The sequence below is a fragment of the Octodon degus genome, unplaced genomic scaffold, assembly GCF_000260255.1.
Source record: "Octodon degus isolate 3935 unplaced genomic scaffold, OctDeg1.0 scaffold00071, whole genome shotgun sequence".
Taxonomy (NCBI): Eukaryota; Metazoa; Chordata; class Mammalia; order Rodentia; family Octodontidae; genus Octodon; species Octodon degus.
Window position 1 is genome coordinate 8,309,323 of NW_004524647.1, and position 17,928 is coordinate 8,327,250.

At 40.0% G+C, this 17,928-nt stretch overlaps 1 protein-coding gene across 1 annotated transcript in view; it reads right to left on the reverse strand.

Annotated features, from left to right (window-relative positions):
- Positions 1 to 17,928, reverse strand: part of Cnot10 (CCR4-NOT transcription complex subunit 10) — an 87,313-nt gene that overhangs the window by 56,965 nt on the left and 12,420 nt on the right. The window contains exons 2-6 of the mRNA XM_004635307.2: positions 15,613 to 15,707; positions 14,676 to 14,837; positions 9,954 to 10,104; positions 4,491 to 4,633; positions 674 to 754 (exon numbers count right to left, since the gene is read on the reverse strand). Of these exons, the coding sequence (XP_004635364.1) occupies positions 674 to 754; positions 4,491 to 4,633; positions 9,954 to 10,104; positions 14,676 to 14,837; positions 15,613 to 15,707 (632 nt within the window). The remainder of the gene's footprint in view (positions 1 to 673; positions 755 to 4,490; positions 4,634 to 9,953; positions 10,105 to 14,675; positions 14,838 to 15,612; positions 15,708 to 17,928) is intronic.

The window sequence follows — 17,928 nt, forward strand, 5'->3', positions numbered from 1 at the left end:
GGTGGAACCAGGGATTGAACTCAGGCCCTTGCGCTTGCCAGACAAATGCTTATTCCACTGAGCCATCTCCCTGGCCCTTAACTTTTGTAGAATAATCAGAAATTATATTACACTAATATCCTAAATCAAAATATATTTAGAAAGATAAATGTACTTCTCTTTTGTTGAGATGGGTCACACTGTAGTCCAGGCTGGCCTTGAACTCACTATGTAGTCCAAAGGGCCTCAAAGTCATAGTGATCCACCTGCCTCAGCCTCCCGAGTACTGGGATTACAATAAATGTACTTCTAAAGTATAATACCCAAGGGTCTGTGAGATAGCTCAGCAGACTAAGTACATGCTTTGGCAAGTGCAGGGACCAGGGTTCAATCGCAGGACCCCCTCCCCCCCCCGCATGCTGAGCCAGTGAACAAGTCCAAGCATGGTGGCACAAACCTATAATCCCAGTACTGAAAACAGGAGGATCATCACAAGTCCAAGCTGCATAGTGAGATCCTTTACCAAATACACAAATGCAAAAAAAAAAAAAAAAAAAAAGTACAAGACTCTCAAAGACAAATAAATATACATGTCTTGAATTATATACTGTTTTCAACGACTGATCACACTACTTCATTATTTACACAATACAAATATACATGAACTATAACCATCCTCCAAAGGTTACACTACCTGATGTATCTTTGATTTTGCAGCTTCTATCAGAGTTCCACTTTCAGCTTTATTAGCTCCATCTTTATTGCTATTACCAGTCTGTAGGAGGGTGAAACAAAATTAAAATTATTACTATTATTTACCATAACTGATTTCCAGGTGAGCAGATATGAGTACCTAAGTATTTTTAAAATGCACAATCCTTCTGGGTGTGATGACACATACCTATAATCCCAGCATTCTATAATCCTGCTTCTATCCCTCCCTCCCTCTTTTCTTTTTCTTTTTTTGCAGAACTGGGGATTGAACTCAGACCCTTGCGCTTGCCAGGGAAGCGCTTATTCCACTGAGCCATCTCCCCGGCCCTCCCTCCCTCTTTTCTGCATCCTCTTGCTTCAGCCTCCTGAGTACACAGTGGGATTACACCACCATGCCAGACTCAGACTGTTTTTAAAACCCAGAACAGTGTCTATCTGCAAGCACAAGGTCCTGAGTTGGATTCCCAGTGCCAAAAACAACTACAGAAACTTTCCCTGCTAAAAACATCAACAAATCTCAACTCCCTACAAAGCAGTCCACATTCTTCAAGCTATGGCCCCAACTCATGTTGCAGTCTGCATCTCTGCTTTCCATTACTTAAGTCCTGCTCATTTCACTACCAGAAAGGTCTTCAGCACTCCAAATGCTTCTACCTTTTTGTTGTTTTCTTCAATAGCACTGTCATCCCACTTTAGTGTTCTTTTTTTAATTTGTGGGACTATTCCAGGCCCAAATCAAATAGCCAAACTCCTCTGAACCTCCTTCCTCCATGTCCACAAGCTAATAACCTAACTTTCCATCCAAGATCCTGAAAATAAGAACTTCAATGTGTCCATTTTTGTCATTTTAGTATCCAGGACAGCATACAAACATCTGAACTAAATTATACTTTAGCAAATATTCCAAGTGTTGAATTATAAATACTAGTTTACTATATAACATGTAAGAATAATGTTGATTACTTAACTAAAATTACTCAGTCCCTTTTATATGCATATTTGCTAAGGTGAAAAAGTAAAATATGTTAGATGTTAACTTATTTTTAACATCAAGAATTTATATAGGGGCTAGGGAGATGGCTCAGTAGAATAAGCACTTGCCTGGCAAGCACAAGGTCCTGAGTTCAATCCCCAGTTTGCAAAAAAAAATTTTACATAGAAAGGTACTAACAATCTTTCTTGCAAACATCTCTTCTCTAAAACAAAAGGGCAATTAATAAAAACCAAAAAGCGCAGAAACAAACAAAAAATTCCCATACAACCAGAAACACAAAAGAAAGAAAATATGAGATCCAAGATGTGTTCTTTAGGGGCAAGTAGATAGCTCAGTGGCATTAAGTGCCTGCCTGGCAAGTGCAAGGTCTTGAGTTTGATCTTTGGTACCCCCCAAAAAAAGAGAGATGTGTTCTTTAGATGTACCATGTCTCTTAGTAGAAAATAAAGCAGAATGGTTAATCTTCATGAATGTATGAAGAACTTTAACGATAAAACTTTCCCAATGAAAACAACACTGTGTATCCAGATTATGGTTCTTTTTTTTTTAAATTTATTTATTTATTTGTGTGTGGCCAGCTCAGCCCACCAGGGGGCGGGGCTGGCTGGCACGTGGTGCTGGGGGATTGAACCGCAGTCCCTGTGCTTTGCTTAGCTTAGCTTGTTCTAAGTAGGTGCTTTAGATCACTGAGCCATCTCACCAGCCCTCTCTTTTTTCTTTTTTAGAACTGGGGTCTTGTTGTACTTCCCAGGCTGTCCTAAGCTACCCAGGCTCATGCAAATCTTCTATCTCAGTCTCCCAAGTAGACTGGATTACAGGTGCATGCTACCACACCTAGCTAGATTATGGGTTTATCTTAATGACAATTTCCACTTTTTTTTTTTTTTTTTTTTTTTTTTTGGTGGAACCGGGGATTGAACTCAGGCCCTTGTGCTTGCCAGGGAAGCGCTTATTCCACTGAGCCATCTCCCCGTTTTGGTTTTTTTTTTTAATGTATTTGGTTGTTACAGGGTCTCATTATATAGCTCAGATTTGTGGTGATCCTCCTGCTTTCAGGCTCCCCACAGCTGGGATTACAGTTGTGTGCCACCATGCCCAGACTTTGGCCAGCTCAGCCCACCCTGGGGGTGGGGCTGGCACAGCATGTGGTACCAGGACCTAACTATGGTCCCTGCACTTGCCTAAGCAGGTTTTTTAGTCTGCTGAACTATCTTGTTAGTCCTACAACTTTCACATTCTGTAAAAACATTTTTTTTTTGGCAGAACCAGGGATCAAACTCAGACCCTTGTGCTTGCCAAGTAAGTGCTTATTCTACTGAGCCATCTCCCCGGCCCTTGTAAAAACATTTCTTACATGATAAGATGCTCAGTGTATATCCTTAGTCATTATGGAAATATAAGTCAGTAGTAGAACAAGATACCCCAAGTCCCAAACCTGTAAAATGGGTAAAATTTTTTATAAAACAGTATGAAAAAATTCCTGTACTCTTCTGTTGGGAATGTAAAACAATGCAGCCACTTTGCCAGGCAGATAGCTCAGGGGCCAGAGAGATAGCTCAGTAGAATAAGCGCTTGCCTGGCAAGCGCAAGGGCCTGAGTTCAACCCCCGGTTCCGCAAAAAAAAAAAAAAAAAAAAGGATTAAAGATCTAGTTATTCCACTCCTAAATATATACTCCAAAGGGCTGGAAACATGCCCACATAAAAGACTGTACATCAAAGTTGGCCATTAAAAGAAACATTTTAATAGCAAAAAAACCCCCAAAAACTGATGAATTATTTTTTTAAAATGTATTTAGTATAGGTAGAATTTTTATTTTCACTTTTTATTTATTTTTGTATTTAGCATACACTGGACTTGTAGTGATCCGCCTGTTTATAGCCTCCCAAACGCTGGGATTATAGGCATGCACCACCACGGCAGGCCTAAGGATCAAACTCCTGGCCCTTGGGTCTGCTTAAGCAGGAGCTTTAATCCGCTATTTGGCCAGCCCTAGGGAGAATTTTTAAACAGTGTGGTGTATTCAATACAATGAGTTAAACAGTATTCCTCCATAAGAGGGATAAAGTACATGAAAAAAGGACTGAGTACATGGCACAACGCTGAGGAATATTGAAAGCAGGACAGTAAGTGAAAGACGGCAGTCATGAAAGGCCATGTATTGCCAGGCATGGGGGTGCGCCCCTGTAATCCCAGCTCTTAAGAGGGTGATGCAGGATTACCATGAGCTTGAGGCCAGCCTAAATACAGTGAGTTCCTACCTCAACAACAACAATGACAACAACAAAAGGCCACGCATTAGAGGACTCCATTTTGATATAATGGTCAGTACTGGGCAAATTTGCTCAGAGGTAAACAGATTAGTAGCTGCCAGGGGTGGGAAGAGGAATGGAGAGTGACTGACAATAAATACAGGATTTCTTTTTGAAGTGATACAAGTGCTGTGGAGTTACATAGTGAAAACGGATGTACAACTGAGTACACACACACACCAAAAAACCCCCCTCCAAAGCTGTACATGTTTTTTGAGACAGGGCAGGGTTTTGCTAGGCAGTCTAGTCTGGTCTTGAACTCAGGTGATCTTCAGGCAGGTGATCCTCCTGCCTCAACCTCCTAAATGCTGGGTTTACAGGCATTCACTACCATGTGTAGTAGATTGAAAATGGAAGCTTACTAGGTTTGGACAAAGGCAAACTAAAAAAGTAATAGTTTATGTGAATTATACTACAATAAAATCAAGATTTCATGGTCACAAATATTAATCATACTTTTAAATTTTAGTTTTATTATCTCGGAACACTTACCTCATTCTTTCCATTTTTGTTATTGTTACCCTGTGAAATCATTTTTTCTAGGACAGCTAGAAGATGCAAAGCTTTCTCAGCTTGGTAGGTTAAGATGTACACATCTACAAGCAAAAAACACACCGCCTGGGCAAATTTTTCTTCTGGCAAAGAGAAAAAAAATAATTACCACCCAAAGTAAAGCATGTATGTCAGATTTTATGCCACAAAAGCATACAAAGCTCTAAAAAGCAAAACCTAAATCTTTACACAAATGAAAGCTTATCACCTAGAGCCACAAATAAAAGTAATGTGCTATGCTAACAACATCATGTGATGAAGCATCTCAAGGTCTCTATCAGAGATTCAATGACTGACTCTTCTTTAGTAAAATATTAACACCAGCACTCATAATAAAGAATATTACTTTTAATTTATTTTTACTTTGTATGTATTTGATACAGAGTCTCACTATGCGGCTTGGACTTGTAGTGATTCTTGTGTTTTCAGCCTCCCCAGCTCTGGGAATACAGGACGGCATCCTCAGGCCTGGTCTTGGTGGCCAGCTCAGCATGCTCAGGGGCGGGGCCAGTGGGCATGTGGTGCCAGGATCAATCTTGCATCCTTGCACTTGCCTAAGCAGGCGCTTAGTCTGCTGAGCTATCTTGCCAACCCAAGAATATTTCTTTTTTTTTTTTTTAAATTTTTTTTTTTTATTTTTGAGAGAGAGAGAGAGAGAGAGAGAGAGAGAGAGAGAGAGAGTGTGTGGTGTGTGTGTGTGGCCAGCTCAGCCCACCAGGGGGTGGGGCTGGCTGGCATGTGGTGCTGGGGGATCGAACCATGGTCCCTGATGCTTTGCCAAGCTTGTTCTAAGTAGGTGCTCTAGACCACTGAGCCATCTCTCCAGCCCCAAGAATATTTCTTTATACAGAGAGAAACCTGGATTTAGTACATGATCTGCTACTTACTAAATGTGTGATCTTTATACAACATTTAACGTTTTTAAGACAAGGTTTGTTAATGTAGTTCAGGCTGGCCTTCAACTCATTATGTAGCTTAGGCTGGTATGGTGATCTTCCTGCTTCAGTCTCCTCAGTGCAGGGACTGCAGGCAGGCAAATCATACTCACATTCATTTAATTCTTTAGAAATCAGTTAGCTGACCTGAGAAATGGGAGAACACAAACCTGTATTTGCCTTAAGGCAGAAATCTCTTGAAGTTTCTTCTAACTCTGAAAAGGTCTATGACTTTAAGGAATAAATTTTCTTTCCAGGTAAAGCAAAAAAGGCAAAGTGTGGACTGAAGTATATCAGAAAACTAAAACTAACAAGAGGAAAATACAAAGGAGGCCTTCAAAGGATGAAGAGCCCAAACAGAAAGTAAAAGTACCTTTGAGTGACATAAAACTTCACTTCCAAAAAAGAAGACAAGAGGAAATTTAAAGGAAAAGTTTTAAAAGGCAGGGATTATAATCAAGATCAGAAAATTCCATGGAACCCATTTAAAATGAACTCTCCTGGGGCTGGGGAGACAGCTCAGTAGAATAAGTGCTTGCCTTACAAGCACAAGGGCCTGAGTTCAAGCCTCAGTTCTGCCAAAAACACAAAACAAAACAGCAACCAACCAACCAACCAAATAAAATGAACTCGCCAAGAGCTTCTGACCATACAAGATATTCAGTCCTTACCTAGGTTACAGTATTTCCCCAGTTCTGCCCCTAAATGCTTCCAACTTTGCCTCCTATAGTTTTCCCTACCAGTTAAGTCATGACAGCCTCTTTCTTGGCTGCTGCTCTTGCCAAACACTGCTGCCCACCTCAGGTCCTTGCCATCAACCACAATCCTCAGCTGAAAATGATTTCCTCCTAAAGGATTATATGATTTTCTCCCTTCTTTATTCAAATTGCATTTTCTTTTTCTTTAATTTTTGTTTCTTTTTAAAGTTTTCTCTTTCTTTTTTTTTTTAAGTTTCATTTTTCTGTAACAGTACTTGAGGTTGAACCCAGAGAGAACTTAGCAACATCCCAGCTCTGTCTCAGTAAATTGTTCAGGTTGGGCTCAAACTTTTGAGCCTTCTGCCTTAGTCTTATACTAGCTGTGATTACAGGTATGTGCCATCATGGCCAGGTAGCCACATCTCTGTTTAAATAGTGACACATCCCAGGCCTTATTTATCATACTAGTCAATCTCTAGCCTCTCAAATAATTTTAGCTTTCACAGTATTTCACAAAGTATTATTGTGTTGTTTTTTTTTTTTGCCATTAGAATATATGCTTAATGAAGGTAAAGAATTTATTTTGTTCTCTGCAATATCACCAGATCCCTGCACTGGTCCTTGTGCATAATAAATACTGTTTAATGAAAAAGTAGAATAGGTATGATTCCAACTTGTTCTGGAAAAGGCAAAACTACAAAGATAAAATAAACAAACAATGTGAAGAAAGCAAGTTAAATGTGAAGAAAGCAAGTAAATAGAACATAAAGAATTTTTAGGGCAATGAAAACACTCAGTGTATAATAATACAAAGGACATATATCATAACCCACAGGATGTACCCCACCAGGAGTGAACCCTGATGTGAGGTATGGCCTTCGTGTGATTATGAAATAGCAACACCATGCACCTATGATAACCAGCATATTGATATACATTTATCAAAACGGGAGAGACTGTAAATGAGGGAGATTACTGTTGGGGATGCAGCACATGGGGGAATCTCTGTACCTTTCAATTTTGCTATGAACCTAAAACTACTTTTTTTTGCGGTACTGGGGATTGAACTCAGGATCCAGCACTATCTCCCTGGCCCCTCTTAAAACTACTTTTATAAAGATAAAATCTTTTAAAAGACGCAAACTAGTCAGAGTTAGAAAAATAACCATAACAATCTTCAAAAGATAAGAAAAATCAAACCAATTTGAATACTATTGATTGTTATATCCTGTTCAGCCACTGTACAAATAAACAGGGTCATATGAGCTGTTTGGGAAATTCGAAAAGCATAAACAACAGTACCTTTATAAAAAAACAAGTGGGAAAAAAAAAGTGGGACACAATTCTGACTGCAAGCTACACAGAAGGAAGGAGTTACTAATTATGCAGTGCCTTACTAACATCTTTCTTGCCTGGTTTGTTCAACCATCAGGCCCTCAAGGATGAGGGAAAGAATAGAAGAGCCTCAAAATGGCTTACTGGAATCAGCTCTCAGCAATAAAGGATCCTAAACTCTTCCCAGAGAATCGCAGGAGTGCCACCACGCCCCACCACTTGTCCTGTGGTAGGCACACAGCAATCAGGTAGTCACTGATTTGAAATCCCTATTATTATTATTTTAATGTATTTGGTTGTTACAGGGTCTCCCTATACAGCTCTGACTCATGGTAATCCTCCTGCTCTCAGGTTTCCCAGTGCTGGGATTACAGGTGTGCGCCACTATGCTTGGACTCTGGATGGCTTAGCCCACCCTGGGGGCAGGGCTGGTACAGCATGTGATGACTGGGATTGAATTGCCATCCCTGTGCTTGTCTAAGAGAGCACTCAGTCCACTGAGCTATCTCGCTGTGCCCTCCTATTAATTTTTAAAATCTATTTATTTATTTGGTACATGGCATGCAGTGCTGGGGTTCAAACCTGGGTGCTTGCACTTGCGAGGTGGGTACTTAGACCACCAAGCTATCTCCTCAGACACTCCTCCTACTAATTTTTGAAAGAAAGGAACCATGTTGAAGACAAAATGCCCATCATAAATGGACTACCTAGAGGCTAGATACCAACAGTTCCTGTCACCAACCCCTCATGGCTTCAGCTTTCCCTCTGCTGCTTCATTGGCTCCTTTTCAAATTTGCCCCTACCTTTCTCACTACTACTTTTTTTTTTTCCTTTCTGTAGTATGATCACTACATAGATCGGACTCATAGTGATTCTGTTTTCAGCCTTCCAAGTGTTGGGATTACAGGTGCGTGCCATCATGCCCAGTCTCAATCCCATCTCAGTGCACCCCAGGGGCAGGGCCGGCACAACACACCGGGAATCAACCCCAGCCGCTGCACTCTGCCTAAGCAGGTGCTTTAGTCTGCTGAGCTATCAGGCTGGCCTCTCACTATTTCTACTTGAGATCAGCAACAGTAAGTTAGATAATAAAGAAGCTCACATCGTTCTGGACTATCTTCTCTAAAGTTATCTACTGTAATTTCAGTTAGGCAACAGATGAAAATCATTGTCCTATACTGCCATCTAACATTCCAAAATTCTTTTGGAATTTTGAAGTTAAGAAAGAATCCAGCTCACCAAGGTAATACTTAAGCAGGAAAGAAAAATCAGTAAGTTCTTCCAACATTATTCCTAGCAGTAATCTTCAAAAAATTAGATAGGAAGAGGTGCTAAAAGAAAACTTGGATTAACCTAAATGTCATAACTTCTGTCTCTTCTAACCATTAAGAAAGATGGTGCAGGGCCCGGGAGATGGCTCAGTGGAATAAGCACTTCCCTGACAAGTACAAGGGCCTGAGTTCAATCCCCGGTTCCACCAAAAGAAAAAAAAAAAAAGAAAAAAGATGGTGTAGGGACGGCAAGATAGCTCAGTGGACTAAGTGCCTGCTAAGGCAAGTGCAGGGTTTCAATCCCCAGCATTGCATGCTGTGCCGGCCCTGCCCCTAGGCATGGTGAGCCAGCCATCGAGTCCAGGCATGGTGATGCACACTTGTAATCCTGAGCTGGGGAGGCTGAAAACAGGAGGATCACTACAAATCTGAGCTGCACAGTGAGTGAGACCCTGTACCAAATACATTAAAAAAGAAAGAACAAAAGATGGCATAATTTTGCTTACTCTTTTATGAATTTAGGACAGGGTGTACAGGGTGTACACTGTCTCACTATGTAGACTGGACTCATAGTGATCCTCCTGTTTTCAGCCTCCTAACTACTGGGATTACAGGCGCTTTACTCTGCTGAGCTATCTAGCCAGCTCTTTATTTTCTTTTCTTTTTCTTTTTTTTTTTTTAAATATAATATATTTTTTTTAATATTTATTTAATCTTTTTTTTGTGTGTGTGTGTGGCCAGCTCTGCCCACCAGGGGGTGGGGTTGGTTGGTATGTGGTGCGGAGGATTGAATCGCGGTCCCTGTGCTTTGCCAAGCTTGTTTCAAGTAGGTGCTTTAGGCCACTGAGCCATCTCTCCAGCCCCCTTTATTTTATTTTCATAGCTTTGTTTTTCCTTTAAATACTGACACGTAGTTTTCTGTTTGGGTTATTTAGGTAAGTGTACCACAGCTGTGCATGGTGATGTACCTGTATTGCCAGCACTGGGGAGGCTGAGGCAGAAGGATCACTGAGTTTTTGGCCAGCCTGGGCTACAAAATGAGTTCAAAGTCAGCCTGAACTGCATAGCAAAAACTCTATCTCAAAAAGAAAAGAAAAAAGTACCAGAGAATTTTCCCAGTACAAGCATATAAGGAAATTTTGGACTTTACAACAAATAACATACCAAAAGGTTCTATGAACTGATAAAGTTTTTCACCAACTGCTATTGCTTCTGTATACTGCCGCAGATGATAGAGAATGACTGCTTGATTATAGTATAACATGCTGTTTTCAACATCATCTAATCCATCCATTTCTTCAACAGCTGAGTGGACCTATAAAACAATCAGTGGACAGAATGTGTTCTAACAACAGTAAGGTAATGAAGGGCAAAAGTAAAAGAATTCATATGAATAAACAGGGACACTTGCTAACATTTTTCTTTTGAGTCATTGGGGTTTGAGCCCAACGCCTAATGCATGCTAGGGAACTGCTCTACCACTGGGCTACTTTTCCAGTCCAGGGCAGTATTTCTTTCTCTTTTTTCTTTGAAGAGGGTCTCTTTCCATAGTTCACGCTGGTCTCAAACTCACAGTGATTTTCCCTATCCTCACCCCCCAGGTGCTGAGAGCTGGGATTTCAGGCATGTGCCATCACTCCAGGAGAGGCTAACATTTCTTACTGGAATTTAAAAACACTTTTTTTTTTTTTTTTTTTTTGGTGGAACCAGGGATTGAACTCAGGCCTTTGTGCTTGCCAGGCAAGTGCTTGTTCTACTGAGCCATCTCCCTGGTCCCACAGAATCACTTTCAATAGCACAATTAAGATTTTAATTATCGGGCTGGAGAGATGGCTTAGAAGAATAAGCGCTTCCCTGGCAAGCACAAGGGCCTGAGTTCAATCCCTGGTTCCGCAAAAAAAAGATTTTAATTATCGTTATATACAGAAGTTTTTTTTTTTTTTTTTTCCCATTTACTTGTTCTCTCCAGACTATAGTTAGTTCTGTTCAGTAAAACACTTTGGCAGGACTTTAGGAAGAACCTAGTACAAAGCAAAGCACTTCATTTCACTGCCACAGTGAAGAGTTTCTTCTCTGTTTTGCTTTCCAACACTGTTTCTGAGTGGGAGTCCTACATTTTAGCCTCATGAGTCACAAAAGGCTATGTGTGGAGTTGGCAAAACTCAAAATGACTTTTCCCATTAAAATGTCATGCAAACCAGGTGTGGTGGCACATGCCTGCAATCACAGTACTATGGGAAGCGACAGCAGGAGGATCACAAGTACCAGCCCAGTCTAGGAAAATCAGCAAAACTCTCAAAATTAAAATGAGCTGAGAATGTAGATCAGTAAAAGGCCCTGGGTTCAATCCCTAGTACCCCTTCTACCCAAGAAAGTGTGCCTAATTTACTAATTATAAAAACATACAATTTAAACATTAAAACCCATAGTGGCGGGGCATGGTAGTACACAACTGTAATCGCAACAGATGAGGTAAAAGGACTGCTTCAAGTTCGAGGCCAACCTTAACCACATACACAAAAATCTAGCTGGGTGTAGTGATGCAAGCTTGTAATTCCAGCTACTCTGGAGGCCAAGACAGGAGAATTATAAATTAGAGACCATGATGGGCAGTTTATTGATTTTGACTCAAAATAAAAAATTAAATGGGCTGGGATATAGCTGCACCATACAGTGTTTACCTACACATGTAGCACACTGATCTCAATCCCTCATACAAAAAAAAAAAGTATCTTTATTTTCATTTTAATTTTTTGGGGGGTACCGGGGATTGAACTCGGGACCTTGAACTTTCCAGGCAGAAGAAAGTGTCTTTAAACAGAAATCCCATTTCCAAAGAAAGACTTCTGTTCTTGTAGTTACATAAGGGAGAGATAATAAAAAAATGATTTTTAGCCAGAAAAGATGAGGTAGGCGGTTAGATAAGGTACTCTGGATTCAGAATGAATTAACTTACGTTGTGAATAATTTTACATTTTCTTTTCTGTGCTGCTGGGAATCAAACCCACAGGCTCAGGCATGCTAGGTAAGCATTCTACCACTGACCTATATCTCCAGCCCATTTTGCCACATTTTCTATAATTGTCAAAATAATAATTGCTCCAGCCAGAACAGTGTTGAGAATGGAGGGCTGGGGAGATAGGTCAGTGGTGTAAGCACCTACCTGCCTGGCAAGAGCAAGGTCCTGAGTCTGATCACTGGCACAAAAATAAAACAAAACAGAACAAACAAAAAACAAATAAAAAAACAAAAAGCAAAACAGAGCAAGGAATATAGTTATATATCTTTTGGGCCAGGGATATAGTTCAGTGGCACAAACGCCCACTTGGCAAGAGCAAGGTCCTGAGTTTGATTCCCACTAAAAAAAAAAAAAAAAAAGAGTGGGGATAGCTTGGTAAGGTATGTCCACAATATGACGGTAAACAGAAAAAACAGCCAGGTATGTCCACGACATGATGGTGAACAGAAAAAAGAGCCAAGAGACACACAAACACTGTAGGAAACTCAAAATTTCAAGGAACTGAGCCAACTTTAGTAAGAATAAATATTGGAGAAAGAATGTAAAAAAGCACTTTCTTGGCTTAACTGGAATTTTTTTTTTTTTTTGTGGAACTAGGGATTGAACTCAGGCCCTTGCACTTGCCAGGCAAGTGCTTATTCTACTGAGTTACCTCTCAGACCCCCTTAACAGGAAATCTGCAGAAGCCTCTGATCAAAAGCTAAACAAATTTGTCCTAAAAGAAACTGTGGGGTCATAAGCCACATGGACTAGATAATCAGCAAACATCTTTCCTTCAATTCCAAAATTAAGAGTCAAGGGTAATAATATGGGAGAAATGATGAAATATGATGTACAAATTTAAGGCTGAGTATAACAGACTCAAGGGTCAGCCTGGTAAGTCAAACCCTGCTCCTTCCTGTATCAGGATATAAATTTAAAACATTAGACTTCTTAAATCCTACTTTTTAAAAAAATTTTATTTGTGTGCGTGTGTGTGTGTGTGTGTGTGTGTGTGTGGCCAGCTCAGCCCACCAGAGGGCAGGGGCTGGCTGGCATGTAGTGCTGGGGGATTGAACCGTGGTCCCTGTGCTTTGCTAAGCTTGTTCTAAGTAGGTGCTTTAGACCACTGAGCCATCTCACCAGCCCCCTTAAACCCTACTTTTAAAACTGAAATCACAAGCTAGGCATGGTAACATGCACCTGTAACCCCACAACTATGGTGGCTGAGGCAGAAGGGTCGTGAGCTTGAGCTCAGCTTGGGCAACTCAGTGATGTACTGAGACCCCGTCTCAAATTTTGAAAATTAAAACGGCTAGGACATAGTTCATTGGGAAGGCCTTTGGCTCAATTCTCATTACATCAACAAGCAAAAACAAGCTCAAAACAAATAAACCAACCCCAAAAACAAAACTAAAAAACAAAAGTAACCAAACCAAACCTCCAAAAGCCTAAATAAACCTGAATTAGCAAATACTTGTGTCAAGGGTTGAAAGTTAGAATTTCATGAGATAAAGGATAAAAAAAAAAAAACACTTAAAGAATTTGGTTATCAAGTAGGCATTCAATAAATGTTGGTTATTACCATTTTGTTGAATTTTTAAAGGGTTTAAAAATTAGTTCTATAAAGAATTATGAAGAACCTGAAGGGATCACTCCATCACTAACTCCTTCCTTCCTTCCTTTTTTAATGTATTTGGTTGTTACAGGGTCTCACTACACAGCTTGGACTCAGCGATCCTCCTGTTTTCAGCCTCCCCAATGCTGGGATTATAGGTATACACCACTATGCCTGGATTCTGTGACAGCTCAGCCCACCCCACCTAAGCTTGCCTAAGCAGGTGCTTTAGTCTGCTGAGCTATCTTGCTGGCTGAGATCACTTATTTCTTTCTTTCTTTTTTCTTTCTTTCTTTTTTTTTTTTTTTTTTGTCCAGTGGAATTGGGGATTGAACTCAGGCCCTTGCACTTGCCAGGGAAGTGCTTATTCCACTGAGCCATCTCCCTGGCCCCTGAGATCACTTATTTCTAACTCTACCTTGTTCTAGGGTGGTAGTAGGTACAGTAATAAGGTAATTTTGACTATAGGTCAAGGGCCCAGAAGGGTCTCCGGAACCCCTACAGCATGAAGCAGTAACTAAAAGTGCTAGCTCTAAAGCCAAACAGAACTGGGTTTATGTCACTCTTGCTACTTGAGCTTTGTATCTGAACAATTTACATACTATTTGTTCTTCAAGATTTCCCACATATAACATGAGAAAAATTATAGTAGTTGCTTTGTGGGTCTTCTAAGATGTTGTATGCAGGTTCTATTGGTCCTGTGACACAGTGGCAATTTCAGGTGCTAGGTGATCTGAAGGGTTCCATCTGTCTTAGCCCTCTCCAACATAAAAGATATAGCCCTGTGACGTGAGAAACATGGCTGTTCTGAACACAGTAAAATGATAACCAATCTGAGTCACAAATTAGGTATAAAGTACATTATCTTCTATTTAATTAACTATCTCACAGCCTAAAATGCTAAAACTTGGCAGGATTACCAACAATCAAGATATTACCAGATACGCATAAACAAGGTCTATCTCAGCAGCTCAGATTCTTCATATACTTCCATTCAAATGTATAAAACTCCAAAGTTAATTCAAATCTGGTATGGTCTATTCTGTTCAAGATAATGAAAAACCCAATAGGAAAAAACCACACACATATATACAACATACCTTTCATTTCTGGGAATAATGATTTTTATACAAACAAAATTAGTATCAACAGTTCAGATAGATTAGAAATTGTGTCACCAACAAACAAGATCACATTTACTTTCCTTAGCTATTTGTCTTTCACAAATTAACATAACAATGTTTTATAGTTAAATTCATTTGTGTATCACCTGATTCTTCAGCTGGTTAAGTGTTTGTCTCAAATTATCTGTTGTTGTTTGGTTACTTTTAAAAAACTCAGCTACTGCTGTATTCAAAATTATTTTATAATCATCTTTGTTTATATCTTGTAGACAGGCAAGGTGTTGAAGACAGGCATCATAATTTCCAGACTAAAAAAAACAAAAACAAAAACCACACATGCACACACAAAATTACATGCCAGCTTTAAGAACAACACATCATTTCCTAATAACGTCACTTATCTTTACTTTGAAAATTCTTAAAAAGATAGTTCCCCAAATATACTAACTGAAGTCAGTAGATAAAGCAATATTCATATCAATTAAAAGTGTGGATATTTACTTTCTAATACTGTCATCGACACATATAACATATATGTAGATATAACAGATATACTGGTATATGTGTACATATATTGCTAGCAGAGTGTAAATAGCACAAACTAGCTATTTTCATTTCTGGTAAATATACTTTGAATATGCAAGAATCAAATTCTTTCACTTACATGTATATATCCTGGTAATCAAATATAACTTTTTTTCATATAATTTAATGTCAGAAAAGTTAAAATTCTGACAAACTTTTGGGGCTCCACTTTATAGTACATTTAAGACGAAGAATTGAACAGAATAGTGAAATGGAAAGACTAACCCACAAATCTAAATTTAAAAGACTTAGAAACTAACAGTGTAAGAGTTAAAACATTTATGAAAACATAAAAACTTGAGACTGGCTAAAATTATTTTTATTTCTTTTACCATATTTAAACTCTAAAATGCTTTATTTTAAAATGAAATCTACTTCTCTATAACCTTAACTCATGAATTAGTAGAGGACCAAAATTATACATTTAAAAATTCAAGTGAAAAAATCCCATACTATAGAATCCTAATGTGAGTAAACTTGAGAGAGACCGTTTCTTACTGTGAAGGCTTGGGCAGCGCTGGTGGACAGCTCCTTCTCCTGGTCAGTGATCCCGGAGGGCTGACCAGTCCCTTCATGTTTTTCTGCTCCCTGATCTGCAAACACACAAGTTTTACAGTTCTTTAGAAATGAAAGTGGTGGGCTGGTGACATAGCTTAGCGTCAGAGTGCCTACCTGGCAAGCAGGTCTTGAGTTTGATTCCTGGTATTAAAAAAAAGAAGAAAAGAGAAAAAAAGAAGGAAGGACGGACATTGTTTGTCACAATTTCAATCTCAATCTCTCTCCCTCCCATGCTCTATCTTGCTCTGCTGTGCCCAAAGTCCCTCCTGCACTCTAAGCACATGCTCTTACACACCCTCAGCTCCTACTTCTCATTGTTCTAATGAAATTGCCAAAGTTAGAGTTCTCTTAACACTTGCTAATCAGTGCTAAAAGTAATGACCGGGACTGGAGAGATGGCTCAGTGGTCTAAAGCACCTGCTTGGAACAAGCTTGGCTAAAGCATAGGGACGGCGGTTCGATCCCCCAGCACCACATGCCAGCCAGCCCTGCCCCCTGGTGGGCTGAGCTGGACACACACACACACACACACACACACACACTAAATAAATGTTAAAAAAAATAAATAAAAGTAATGACCACTCCTCTGAAAGCCTCCTATCTTTCCATGGCCCTTTTTATTTATTTATACTGAACCCAGGCCCATTCATTCATTTATTTATGAGACAGGGTTTCACTATGCAATTCAGGTCGGCCTCCAACCTATGGCAGCTTTCCTGCTTTGGCCTCCTAGGATCTCAGGTATGGGCCAACACACCCAAACTTTCTTATTTTCAAGACAAGGTCTACTAGGTAGCTCAAACTTGTAATTCTCCTGTTTCAACTCCTAGAGTGTTAGGGATACAGGTATGAGCCACCATGCCTCATCTTTTATTTGAGCCTGGGTCTTGCTAAATTGCCTAGGTTAGGCCTGAACTTGTGATCCTTTTGGCCTGTCCTTTACTGGGTATCTTTGAAATATGAGTTCCCGTTTCCCTTTTGCCTAGGCAGAATTCTGTTACATTTAAAAATATATACTTATGTTTGCCCTTAAACATACACATTAATGAGGTAATATTAAGGGGCCAGGGAGATGGCTCAGTGGAATAAGCACTTCCCTGGCAAGCACAAGGGCCTGAGTTCAATCCTCGGTTCCACCAAAACCAAAACAAAACAAAACAAAACAAAAAAACCAAAACAAAACAGGTTTTGGGCCAGGGAGATAGCTCAGTAGAATAAGTGCTTCCCTGGCAAGCGTACGGGTATGAGTTCAATCCCCGGTTCTGCCAAAAAAAAAAAAAAAGAAAAATGATGTAATATTAGAATTCCCATGACTTGGTCATGGAACAGCTCCTTATATCACTATAAAACTGCTAGAAGAATGTGCACCCTTAAGAATAATCATGTATACTAAGAACATAATGTAACTTGGGGGCAGGCAAGATAGCTCAGTGGATTAAAGCACCTGCTTAGGCAAGCTTACTTAAGTGCAGGGACCTTGGTTCGATCCCCATGCTGTGCCAGCCCTGCCTCTCAGGGTGGGGTAAGCCAGCCACAGAGTCCAATGCGGTGGCACAAGCCTGTAATCCCAACACTGGGGTGGCTGAAAACAGGAGGATCTCTGTGAGTCTGAGCTGTGTAGCGAGACTTTGTAAAAACCAAATACATTAAAAAAAAGAAGAAAGAACATAATGTAGGCCGGGGAGATAGCTCAGTTGAATAAGCATGTGACTGGAAAGCCCAAGGACCTGAGTTCAATCCCCAGTTCCCGTCAAAAGAAAGAACATAATGTAATTTGTATTTCTGAGAATTTACTTAAGATTTATCTAAGAGAAAAGCCACTGTGGGGCTAGGCCTTTATTTCAGTGGTACAGCATGCACTTAGCAAGCCATGAGGCCCAGTTTTACTCCCCAGGACCAAGGGAAAAAAGACATTCTAGCACTTGGGCTCTGAGAAATGTTACTTTTTTTTTTTGGTACTGGGGATCAAACTCAGGACCTCGTGCTTACCAGGCAGGAGCTTATACCACTAAACTATCTCCCCTGCCGAGAAATGTTACTTCTGATCATTAGGTCAACAGATAAATTAATATTTCTGCTCTTCAGCACAAAGAAGCTCTAATACAGACAACAAAAATTAATAGTTTAATACGGAAAGTTCACCAGTTTAAAAAGTGTTACACAGATTGAACACAGGGCCCAGTGGAATAAGTGCTTCCCTGGCAAGGGCAAGGCCTTAGTCCAATCCCCGGTTCCTCAAAAAAAAAAAAAAAAAAA